We start from the raw sequence: 13,532 nt of genomic DNA, 5'->3' as shown, positions 1-13,532 counted from the left end.
AATTATAAACTAACAAAATTAATGTCATTGGACACTGTAAGGTTGGGTTATTCTTCAACACTAAGGATTTTTATACAGAGTAGGGGAATGTTTCCGTACTTGATAAGTTCTCTCTCCTCATTTTCTACACAACTAAATTTTCTTCATAAGTAAAAGAAAATACATTTAGTTCATAGACAAACGTCATTCCTTTTATCAAATGTGAAAAAGTATAAAATTCTAGAATCATAAAAATAGAAACTTAGTTGTTTTATTGAGTGGGAAGCTTTTTTCCTTTTATTTGGATCAAGGAGTATAAATGGAAGAGCTGAAGCTATTTCATGTGGCTTTCCTAAGACAGGCTGAACTTCATGTGTTTTTCCTAAGACAATTAAAATGTTAAAACCAAAAAATGATTGCATTAAGATATCCATACATCATATTATACAGGATGATTTTAGTACAGAATAAAAAGGACAGGATTTTATTATGTCTTTTCCTTCTCATTGATATTGCCCATTTTTTTAATAATCAATATAACTTCTAAAGCTTAATATCTTGTAATTTATACCTAAGTCTGTCTCTATAATCCCCGTATCTTTTAGCCTTTAACATAAATAAGTATACAGAGTAAGGGGGAGAGAGGCAGACAGATGGAATTAAGCTATTCAAATCAGTGTCAAATTTCTATCTTTAAAAATATATAGGAATGAATTCGATAAGAAAAGTACCAAATCAGTGTGAAGAAAACCACAGCATTTTGTTAATTTGACATTAGATAAGATCTCAAAAATAAAGAGCTATGCTATGTACCTGACTGAAAATATTACAAAAATGTCCATTCTTTCCGTGTAGTATATAATTTTTTTTTTTCAATACCAATGCAAGAAGTGCCTGAGTGGCTCAGTCAGTTGAGCACTCAACTCTGGATTCTGCCTCCGGTCATGACCCTGGGGTCATGGGGTCAAACCACGCATCAGGCTCCACACTGAGCATGGAGCATACTTGGGATTCTCTCTCCCTCTGCCCCACTCATGCTCTCTCGCTCTCTCTCTCTCTCTCTCTCTCTCTGTGTGTGTCTCTCAAATAAGAAAATAAAATAAAATACCAGTTTGAATTCCAGTGGGTTTCTGCAAGTTCTTCAAGATGAGATGAGAGGAGGAACTAAGCAAAATGATTTCATATAAAATGTTTTCTTTTGTTTAAAAGGATAGTGCTTAAGAGCACAGACCCAGGAATCAGACTACCTGAGTCCATGTCTTGACTCCACTACTACCTGAGTACTTTGAAAGTTACTTAACTCTGTGGCTCATTTTCCCTATCTGTAAAGTGTGAAGATATTAGTTCTATCTCTTGGAATTGTGTTGAAGATAAAACAAGTTAACATACAAATCACTTACAACAGTGCCTTACTCATAATAAGTGCTTAATTAGGAGTGTGTGGGTGGCTCAGTCAGTTAAGTGTCCAACTTCAGCTCAGGTCATGATCTCGCAGTTCACAGTTAGAGCACTGCTTCAGGCTCTCTGCTCATAGCTCAGAGCCTGGGGCCTGCTTCGGATTCTGTGTCTCTCTCCCTCTCTTTGCCCCTCCCCCACTCATGCTCTTGTCTTTCTCTCTAAAAAATAAACATTAAAAAATTTTTTTTCAGTGCTTAATTATAGAAATTAGAAAATATTTAGAAAAAGGCCTGGGTAAGGGAATCTTGTTCAACTAAATGTTCAGATTAGTTGAATTAAGTTATATATTAAGGTGTAACACATTATAAAGCAGCTATCATCAAAATAGGATGGCGTTGTAATAGAAATAGACAAATAGATTAGTGAACCTAAAGAATCCAGAAATCATCTAACCATATATGAGAGCCTAAAACATTTTTTAAATGTTTAAGTGGGACATTTAAATGCAGGGAAAGCTGGTTTACTTAACAATGGTGGAGGCATAATTGGCTGTTCATCTGGTGTAGGAATAAATAGGCCATATTCATGCAACCAGCAGAAATAAATTTCAGACAGAATAAATTTATAAAAGCTAGAGAGAGAGAAGAAAATGAATTAGAAAATATATTTTTAGGGACGCCTGGATGGCTCACTCAGTTGAGCATCTAACCTCAACTCAGGTCACGATCTTGCAGGTCACGCATTCAAGCCCCACTTCAGGTTCTGTGCTAATCTCTCGGAGCCTGGAGCCTGCTTTGGATTCTGTGTCCCCCTCTCTGTCCGTCCCTCCCCCCCCCCCCCCCCCCGGCGTGGCCGCTATTACCCTCAAAAATAAACTTTTTTTTAATTAAAGAAAATATATTCCAATAATCTCTAGGACAAGGAGATCTTTGAAAGCAATGCAAGAAACCCAGGAGCCTTTTTGTATCTGTATGAGATAATAGATGTTCGTTGACTTTGTGATAATTTCACAATATATGTAAGTCAGATCATTATGCTGTACAACTTGTACAGTGTTATATGTCACTTATATCTCATTAAAACTAGAAAGATAAAAAAAAAAAGCCAGAAGCCATGAAACAGTACAGATGTAACTTTGTAAAAATTAACAATTTCTGTAAAAAAAAAAAAAAAAAAGTCTAACAAAAGATACCCTGAAGATTCTGGCATCAAAAGGACAAACTAGGAGAAAATATTTGCCTCATTCAAAAGACAAAGTTACTACTCCTTATACGCAGGAATTCAAGAAAGGTGAATAGCAGTAGAAAAATGGGCAAAGAATAAATATAAAAATCTCAGAAAAAAGTTCTAAGCCAATAAAACAAGAAAATACATTTCACTGATTAGTACAAAGGAAGAAGCAAAATAACGAAATAACCATTTTTCAAATTGGCAGAAATTAAAGGGATTTGTGACATTTAGTGCTGGCTAGGGATATGAGGAACCAAACATCATTGCAGTTGGAGGTTTGAATTTCCATAAATAACCTTATATTTATTTTAACCTTTGACCCATTACCCTGTCTCAGATTTTATTCTACAGAAACATAAGTATCAGTTACATAAATATATGTGTGTTAATGATATTTGTTACTGCATTGTTTATAGTGACAAAAATTTGGAAACAATTTGAGTAAAAGGTAGAAGAAGGTTGACTAAATTGTGGAACACTTATTATGTAATAACTTGTAATTATTTAAGAAATTATTCATAATGTGTACATAGTGACTTGAAAGATATTCAAAATCTATTGTTATTTTTTAAAAATATGTAGAGCTCACTTTTTATTTAGAAAAAGATATCTTATTGTATGAGCTTTAAATGATGAGAAGGAAATATGGTAAAATTTTGGTATTGCCTAATTCAGAAATATGGTCTTAGACTGGGTATTAGAAGAAACCAGTGTCCTCTTTTTCTTTACTTTCTAATTCTCTTTCATGTTTGACTTAGGATAAGCGAGCTTAACTTCGGTCTTTAAAATAACCAGTAATGGAATATGTTTGCAGTTTTTTATAACTGTGTGTTCTCTTTAATACATGGTTATTATAAAACTGTCTACTCATACTAATGCATTTTGTTTCACTTTAGCAATGTCTGACCGTCAAGAGAGTGCTCTTATAGAGCTAATGGTTTGTACAATTCGTCAAGCTGCTGAGGCACATCCTCCAGTGGGAAGGGGTACTGGCAAGAGAGTAAGTTAAATTAGTGAGAAATCTACCAAAAGACTTTTAATGTAATTAACTGTCTTAAATATTTGAAAATTTTGATGGTATATGTATGCATAAAAACATGGAATTTCTGTAAAGGATACATGCTGTGGTGCTTTGTCATTATATACTGTCTACTGCACTTAGGTTTCAAAAATAGATTCTTTTCTTCCATGTTCCCAAAGCACCTGTACCTGCTTCTGTTCTAGTACTTTAATAATTTTCACATTCATATCTGTTAAAAATGCAGAAAGGCTCTGAAAGCAAACTGCCTAACTTTACTCTTCCATTTAGCAACTATTTAATCTTCAGATAGTTGATTATTTTCTTTGTGTGTTAATTCTCTTATTTGTAATATGGGGCTAATAATGCAAGTTTTATTGGTTATAAAGATGAATTGAGATAGTCATTGATGGAAAGACCAGCTCTGGTGGTGTGCAGAGGTAGGTAATTTCTCTCTACAAAAAAAGAAAAAATGAAACTGCAAAATTTGTTAAAAAAACTTATCAAAGAGCTCTGGAAGTTCACCAGAGATAAAAAAACAAATTGAAGGATTTGTTTTTGAAAAGCTGCTAAAGCTTCAGGTAAAAGCAACAGGAATCTGCTGCCTTCTTGCCTGGGATTATGATGCACACACACCCATCCACAAAGTTGATGTCGTGTTACCAGAGTGGTACTGTCTGCAAAAAACAGCAGCTTTGCTCGCAGAGGGGGCAGACTCAATATGGTACAAATGGCAAAAGTCCAGAGCTTTGTGAACTAAAAATGGCAAACATGGTAGAAACAAACAAGGAAAACCCACAGCTGTGATATTCAGAGGTTGTGGTCCCAGATGGGAAGAACAGTGGACCAGCCAAGAATCTAAAAAATCCTGGAAATGAAAAAGCCATAAAAGGATGAGATGAGCTCTCCATACATCACTGGCTGACTGAGAACCTGAGAAAACCCAATGGAAAATAAAAGTCAAAGCAAACTTAGGTATTAGCTGGACTTTTTTTTTTTTATTAATTTTTTTATTTTAATTCCAGTACAGTTAAAATACAGTGTTATATTAGTTTCATATGTACAATGTAGTGATTCAGGAATTCTGTACATTACTCAGTGCTCATGATGATAAGTGTACTCTTTAATCCCCAGATGCCCCACCCACCTCCCCTCCGGTAACCATCAGTTCCTTCTCTATAGTTAAGAGTTTGTTTCTTGGTTTGTGTGTGTCTCTTTTTATTTTCCTTTGCTCGTTTGTTTTGTTTCTTAAATTCTACCTATGAGTAGGATCATATGCTATTTATCTTTGTCTTGACTTATTTCACTTAGCATTATACTCTCTGGCTCTATGCATGTCATTGCAAATGGCAAGATTTCATTCCTTTTTATGGCTGCATAATATTCCATTGTGTATGTGTACAGTATCTTCTTTATCAATTCATCTACCACTGGACATTGGGCTGCTTCCATAATTTGACTATTTTAATAATGCTCCAATAAACATAGAGTTGCATGTATCCCTTTCAGTTTGTGTTTTTGTGTTTTTTGCATTTTACCCAGTATTGCAATTACTAGATTATGGAACAGTTCTATTTTTAAATTTTTGAGGAATGTCCATACTGTTTGCCACAGTGGCTGCACCAGTTTGCATTCCTACCAACAGTGCATGAGTGTTCCTTTTTCTCCACATCCTTGCCAACACTTGTTGTTTCTTGAAGAAGTGGCTGATCTTTGAATATACTTTCTAACCCAGGTCTCAGAGGGGAGAAGCCTTATATGTTGGAAGTATTTAAGCACCAACTCTGCCCAAATCATTGATTGACCAGGAATCTATTGAAATACTGAAAACTCTTAGGAAACAGGCTTTAAAACAAAAATAATGAAAATTCTAAGCAGAGGCCACATACATCATGGGAGAGACAGATTATATATACATTTCAGGTTTAAGATTACTTTTTTAAGTAATGAGACTCAGAAAAATCAGTTAAAAATCCATAATTGCTTCACCGTGTTACCTAAAAATGTTGACTCTTCCAGAAAAATTACAGCCATGCAAAGAAACAGTAAAATGTGACCATACTCTGGGTGAAAAAAGCAGACGATAGAAATGGCTTTTCAATAGGCCTAATTATTGGATTTAGCAAATACTTCAGAAAATATGTTGAAAGAATTAAAGGAAAATATGTTCAAAGGATTACAGGAAAATATAACAGAAATAAGGAATCTTAATAATGAAAAAACTTAATGGAAATTCTAGAGTTGAAAAGTACAATGACATTTCAAATTCATTATTTGGGTTTAACAGCACATTTGAGATGACAAGAAACATCCTACATGAACCTAGATTAATAAAAATCATTCTGAAGAACAGAGAGTAAAGAAGACTGAAGAAAAATGAACAGAGCCTGAGAAATATGTGAAACAATATTAAGTGCATCAAATTTGTATAATGAGAGTTCCAGAAGGAAAGGAGAGAAAGAGGAAAGAAAAACACTTGAAGAAATAATTGCCAGAAACTTCCCAAATTTGGTGAAAAACATAATCCACAGAAAAAGAAGCTTCACAAAACTCAAGTAGTGTAAACACGAAAGATTCATCTCTGGACAGGATAGTCACTGTTGAAAGCCAAAGACGAAAACATCTTGAAAGCAGCAAGAGGAAAAACATGTCATGTAGAGGGCAATTATAATAAGATTACTAATTAATTTTTTATAAAACAGTAGAGGCCAGAAGACTGACAGAATGAAATATTCACTGAAAGAAAAGAAAATTGCCAACCAAGAATTCTAAATCCAGTAAAATTACCTTTCAAATATGAAGGTGAATTAAAAACATCCCCAGATAAACGAGAATTTAGAGATATGTTGCTGGAAGACCTGCCTCAGAAGAAATACTGAAAGAAGTCCTTTAAGCTATAAAGAGTAATACTGGATGTTAATTCTAATTCATAGGAAAGAATGAAGAGCACCAGAAATAGTAACTATGTGGGTGGCTATAAAAGGCCATGTATATTAATATATCTCTTTTTCCTCTTCTTTAAAGGGACATAAGATTAATAAAAGCAATAATTATAGCACTAAAGCATTAAGATTATAAGATATGCAGATATATGTTACAGCAATAACACATATATAAATACAATAAACACACATAATAAAATAAGGGTAAAGGAAATGGAATTATATCGGAGCAAAATTGTTGTATTTTGCTGTAACTCAATATTAATCTAAAGTTGATTATAGTAAACTAAAGTATATTATAATCCCTAGAGCAACTACTGATACCTAAAGAAAATGAAAGCAAAATCAACAAATAAGTTATAATAGTATACTAAAAAATGTTTAACTCCAAAAAACATAGTAAAGAAGGAATGCACAAAAAAAGATGAGATGTATAGATAACAAAATGGCTGACATAAATGCAACCATATCAAAGCTTACACTAAATATGAATGTACAGAAATCCAAAAAATAAAAATAGAAAAAACTATGGACTGGCTATGGAAAGATAGTAAGGAGTTATTGTTTAATTTTTTTGGAGATGGCAAGTTTTATTCTTAAGTCTTCATCTGTTAAAAACATACAGTGAAATATTTATGGGTGAAGTGAAATGATATACCAAGAATTTGCCTTAAAATGCTACAGGAAATTAAAGTCTTTAGGAAATTAATGAAGTAATAGTGACAGAATGAGTACTTTTCAAATTTTTCCAAAATAAAAGTTTTAAAAACTTTATGTGTTGTTCCAACTTTAACTGAGCCCTTTCAGGCTAAACATTTCTTACCCTTTTGACTTGTGTTAATCATTTTTTAAGCACCTTCTTGCTTTCTCAACAAGTTCACTTTCTACCTTTACTGTTTATATTAGTTTTCTATTGCTATGTAAAAAAATTACTTTAAAACTTAGAGACTTAAAACAATAAGGCTTTATAGTCTCATACAGTTTCTGTGGGTCAGAAACTTGGGAGTGCCTTAGCTGTTCTTTTGGCTTAAGGTTTCTTATAGGTTTGCATTTAAGACGTTAGTCAGGGCTTTAGCCTCTGAAGATTTTATTGTTATTTTACTGCTTCTATAAATGGCTTAACTTACATGACTGGCGAGTTAGTGTTGATTGTTAGTGGGAGGCTTTAGATCCTCACCATGTGGACATCTCAGTAGGACTGTTTGAGTGCTTTCAGGACATGGTTGCTACCCCCTCCCCCTGCTCCCAGAGTGAATGATCAAAGTGAGAATAAAGCAGAATGAATGAACCAAAGGAAAGTAAGGTAGACTTCTGTGTCTTTTATGATCTAGTTCTCAAAAGTCACACAACATCATTTCCACAATCTCCTATTGATTACACATGTCAGCCTTAGTCACTGTGGGAAGAGACTACAAGGGCATGAATACCAGGAAGGAGTTACTGGGTGTCACTTGACGGCTGATTCTTACATTACCCTAGCATAGGAATCTCCAAGAAACCCTGGTTCCTTTTAATAGAGTAGTATTTAAAGTTAAAATCTTGTGGGGTGCCTGGGTGGCGCAGTCGGTTGAGTGTCCGACTTCAGCCAGGTCACGATCTCACGGTCCGTGAGTTCGAGCCCCGCGTCAGGCTCTGGGCTGATGGCTCGGAGCCTGGAGCCTGTTTCCGATTCTGTGTCTCCCTCTCTCTCTGCCCCTCCCCCGTTCATGCTCTGTCTCTCTCTGTCCCAAAAATAAATAAACGTTGAAAAAAAAATTTTTTTTAAAGTTAAAATCTTGTACCTAAGAGTACTCACTGTCAATTGATTATTATTTCTGATAGGCATTTTGAGTATACAGAGCTAAAAATATATATATATATATATATTTCTCTGTATATATCCATATATACTAAATTACACATTTATGTTGATATTTATGACTTAAATTTAGCATAACAAGGTTTTTCCCTCTTTGATTTTGTATGTTTTTTCTTTTATTTTTTGGAAATATGTAAAACATTTATGTAGTTAAAAGGTAAAAAACATGTAAAAATATACATTCGGAGGAGTATTACTCGGCAATCAGAAAGAATGAAATCTTGCCATTTGCAACAACATGGATGGAACTATAGGGTATTATGCTAAGTGAAATTAGAGAAAGACAAATATCATATGACTTCACTCATACATGGAATTTAAGATACAAAACAGATGAACATAAGGGAAGGGAAGCAAAAATAATATAAAAACAGAGAGGGGACAAAACATAAGATACTCTTAACTATAGAGAACAAACTGAGGGTTGCTGGTGGGGTTGTGGGTGGGGGAATGGGCTGGCTAAATGGGTAAGAAGCATTAAGGAAGACACTTGTTGGGATGAGCACTGGGTGTTATACATAGGGGATGAATCACTGGAATCTACTCCTGAAAACTTTATTGCACTATATGCTAACTAACTTGGATATAAATTTAAAAATTTTTTAAATAAAAAAACATTCAGAGAAGTCTTTGATACACATTTCTCCCTCCTACCAGTAACCATTTTTATTTGTTTTCAGATTATCCTTTCAGTGCTTCATTTTACAAGTATAGGTAAATGCATGTACTCCATCCTCCTTTCTCTCACCCTCAAAAGATAGTATATTTTGTACAGTGTCTGTACCTTACATTTTTTATTTAACAGTATATCCTAGATATCACTCCATAACTGTATTTGGAGATCTTTATTTTTTTATGGCTGCATAATATCCATTATGTGGGTACACTACTGAGAGTCTTTTGGGTTGTTGCCAGTCTTTTACTATTAGAAATAATGTGTAGTGAATAATCTTGTGTCATTTCATACTTGTACCATGTGTGTTGGTGGGGTAGATTGCTTCAAAGTGAGATCATTAGATCAGAGGAAAGATATGTATACAGTTTTGTTAGATACTGGCAAAGTCTCCCTTCATACGTGGTATTCCATTTTTACCATCCCATCAGAGATACTGTGAGGATTAACTGAGTTCGTGCATGTAGACTGCCTAACATGATCACTCAATCAAAGACAGCTTTTTCCCTAAAATCAATATTCTTAGACCTTTCATACATTATCAAATGAATTTCAAGACTTCTCAATACCCTGAATACATTCCTAGATGTATATTCCACTTTATATGTAGTCCTTTTTATTACTTTGTGCAGAACTGAATACAATACTTGGTAAATCATTCCAGAGTGATTATTTTGTATTTTAAGAGGTAGAAAAACAATATTAAGTTCCTGGAAGAAGAATCAGATAGGAGGCCCTATTCTTTCACATTCTCAAACATCTGTGAGAATGAAGACCATTCTCAGCAAACTATCAACATTCCAAAAAATGTTGACATCGCTCTGAAGGGATGCACTACTATTGTGAAGGATGCCAGACAAATCCTGCAAAGAGACTCAGTCTCCTTGGAAAGAAAAAGAAGAGGCTCCAAATTGACAAATGGTGGGCAAATAGAAAAGAAATGGCTCTTTTTTTTTTTTTTTTTTCCTTCCCCTCCCCCATGGGTTCCTGTTAAGTTTCTCAGGATCCACATAAGAGTGAAACCATATGGTATCTGTCTTTCTCTGTATGGCTTATTTCACTTAGCATCACACTCTCCAGTTCCATCCACGTTGCTACAAAAGGCCATATTTCATTTTTTCTCATTGCCACGTAGTATTCCATAGTGTATATAAACCACAATTTCTTTATCCATTCATCAGTTGATGGACATTTAGGCTCTTTCCATAATTTGGCTATTGTTGAGAGTGCTGCTATGAACATTGGGGTACAAGTGCCCCTATGCATCAGTACTCCTGTGTCCCTTGGATAAATTCCTAGCAGTGCTATTGCTGGGTCATAGGGTAGGTCTATTTTTAATTTTCTGAGGAACCTCCACACTGCTTTCCAGAGCGGCTGCACCAATTTGCATTCCCACCAACAGTGCAAGAGGGTTCCCGTTTCTCCACATCCTCTCCAGCATCTATACCAATTTGACAATAAATTTCATATATAAAAAAAAAATAAATAAAAAAATAAATAAATAAATAAAAATAGAGATAAAAAAAATAAAAATGAAAATAGAGAAAAAAAAAAAAAGAAAAGAAATGGCTCTGGTTCGCATTATCTGTAGTCATGTGCAGAACATGATCGAGGGCGTTACACTGGGCTTCCATTACAAGGGAGGGTCTTTGTATGCTCACTTCCCCAACAACATTGTTATTCGGGACAGTGGTTCTCTTGTTGAAGTCTGAAATTTCTTGAGTGAAAAATACATCTGCAAGCTTCGGATGAGGCCAAGGTGTTGCTTGTTGAGTATCTCAGGCCCAGAAAGATGAGTTAATTCGTTAAGGAAATGACAGTGAACTTGTGTCAGATTCAGCTGCTTTGATTCAGAAAGCCACAACAGTTAAAAACAAGAATATCAGAAAATGTTGGGATGGTATCTGTGAAAAAAAAAAAAAAAACAAAACAGTTCAGCAGCCTGATGAATAAGATCTAAGTTTTCCAGGGGTGCCTGGGTGATTCAGTCGGTTAAAAGTCAGCTCTTTTTTTTTTTTTTTTCTAGTTTATTTTGAGAGAGAGAGCGTGCGCACACCAGTGTGAGCAGAGGAGGGGCAGAGAGAGGGAAAGAGATAATCCCAATGTCAGTGTAGAGCCTGACGCAGGGCTTGATCTCAAGAACCATGAGATCATGACTTGAGCCTGAATGCTTAAGTACAGTTAATTTACTGATCCACCTAGGCATTCCAGGCATCTAACTTAATGCTTAAGATTCTCTCTCTCCTTCTCCCTCTGCACCTCCCCGCACTCTCTCACTCTCAGACAATAGAAAAGATGTCCCAGCTACAGAAACAGCAAGGTGCCAAATGATTTCTCAGACTTATTTATGGTGTTTTAAAGATACAATAAAAGCTGTATTGATTTTTTTTTTTAAATGAGGGTTTACATTTATAAAGTGGTAATTTATATTGGAATGTTTCTGTTTTGTAATACCATTCAACATTATGATCCTAAGTTCCTTCAAGATAAATACAAAATGCAGAATATTTTGGGGAAATGATTATCTTGAATGCAGAGATATTGTTAGTATATGCGTCAAAAAATAAGTGAAAATATTAGCTGCTGATAATATAAAAGCATTACTTTCTAAAGTATTTTCAGAAAAGTGTATTTAACATAGGGGAGATTACTATTAACATATTGAGGTTAAAACTCTGGAAAAATTGTTTCGCCATTAGTTCTAATATTTTTATGTTGATAATTGGTTTTATAGAAGTGTTTGTTTTTGTTTTATTTAACCTAAACAAGTAGTAATTTATCTAAATTTGGGTGATTCTTAAATAAGTAGTTATTTCATAAAGTAATACTGCATGTTAACTAGAAATAAGCATAAAACTAGAGATATTTGTTTTAGTAATTAGTTTGTTAAGCTTCTCTGAAAATTCTCGGGTACGTTATCTGCCAGTGCTTCATTGTTCTGTGTAACATTCTAGATTTATAAATTAGTATGTGACATTATGTTCTTTGCCCATTTAAATTTATTTCTAGGTGCTAACTGCCAAAGAGAGAAAAACTCAAATTGATGATAGAAACAAATTGACTGAGCATTTTATTATCACACTTCCTATGTTGCTATCAAAGGTATAGTTTCATTTACATTTCTGTGCTAATATGCCACTGAGTTTGCTTATTACACTGAACTATTAAAGTAGTCACTTCTTTTTTCTTTGCTTCTCTTCCTTCTAGTATTCTGCAGATGCAGAGAAGGTAGCAAACTTGCTACAAATCCCACAGTATTTTGATCTAGAAATTTATAGCACAGGTAGAATGGAAAAGGTAAGACGCTGTGAAATTGAAATTCTATTATAGTCAGTTTAATTAACTCGATTATTTCATTTCATGTAATCTATAGGCTTATAATTTGACAGATGCTTATTTTTATTAATCTAAATATCATAGTTTTTTTTTTTTTTTTCCTCCTCAGCATCTGGATGCTTTATTAAAACAGATTAAATTTGTTGTGGAGAAACATGTAGAATCAGATGTTCTAGAAGCCTGCAGTAAAACCTATAGCATATTATGCAGTGAAGAGTATACCATCCAGAACAGAGTTGACATAGCTCGAAGTCAGCTAATTGACGAGTTTGTAGATCGATTCAATCATTCTGTGGAAGATCTACTGCAAGAGGTCTGTTTTAAAGTTAATGTGTATATATGTGATAATTTTGGTTAATAGTTATTCAGAGTTGTTGAATGTGTAAATTGTTTCCATTTTAAAGTAAAATCTAGTAGAATTCCCTACCTCTTTCAGATCTTAGCATTATTGCAGCTGTTCATCCTGTAAAGATTAGCCTTGGTTATACTTTATTTTAAACACCTATTTCATAAAAGCTAAATCTTTTCTCTTTTAAGAAATACCTTTTTAAGGTCTGGCTTTTCTTAATTCATTTTTTCATTTTTTATTCCTGGAACCTAAATTATATTTTAATATTATTCAACTCCTATAATGTGCTAATGAATACAACATAAAAATTAAGTGTACTTATAAGGAACAGCCACTCACCAGTGGTGTGCCCAGGATAGCAGCAGACCTCTCCCAACTGTTTGTTTTTTTTTTTTTTTAATGTTTATTTTATTTTTGAAGGAGAGAGAGTGAGCATGACCAGAGGAGGGGCAGAGAGAAAGAGGGAGACAGGGGATCTGAAGCCCCGACATGGGGCTCGAACCCACAAACTGTGAGATCATGACCTGTGTCATGATAAGTGAGTCACACACTTATTCAACTGAGCCACCCAGGCACTTCTCCAGCTGGTTATTTTTATAATTACTTTTGTGATTCCCATTTCTTGCCCTCTTCCTCCAGTCATTGTAAGGCAATTTGGAACCCCCACAGATTTCTGTGCTCTGATGGCCAGACTGATAGGATTTTCTTTTTAATCTATGTAACCAATTTTTCCAACTTCTAATTTTTAA

The 13,532-nt window shown here is 34.3% G+C and overlaps 1 protein-coding gene across 3 annotated transcripts in view; it reads left to right on the top strand.

Annotated features, from left to right (window-relative positions):
• The window catches only part of STAG1 (STAG1 cohesin complex component), a 410,134-nt gene that overhangs the window by 322,546 nt on the left and 74,056 nt on the right, over window positions 1–13,532 (top strand). For all 3 annotated transcript variants that reach the window (XM_040480255.1, XM_040480256.1, XM_040480257.1), the window contains 4 exons: window positions 3,504–3,607; window positions 12,108–12,200; window positions 12,306–12,395; window positions 12,544–12,747. In XM_040480255.1, coding sequence (XP_040336189.1) covers window positions 3,504–3,607; window positions 12,108–12,200; window positions 12,306–12,395; window positions 12,544–12,747 — 491 coding nt within the window. The remainder of the gene's footprint in view (window positions 1–3,503; window positions 3,608–12,107; window positions 12,201–12,305; window positions 12,396–12,543; window positions 12,748–13,532) is intronic.

The sequence above is a fragment of the Herpailurus yagouaroundi genome, unplaced genomic scaffold (genome assembly GCF_014898765.1).
Source record: "Herpailurus yagouaroundi ecotype Mexico unplaced genomic scaffold, PumYag 159, whole genome shotgun sequence".
NCBI classification, from domain to species: domain Eukaryota; kingdom Metazoa; phylum Chordata; class Mammalia; order Carnivora; family Felidae; genus Herpailurus; species Herpailurus yagouaroundi.
Note: the sequence above shows the minus strand (reverse complement) of the source record. Positions and strands in the feature narration are given on the sequence as shown.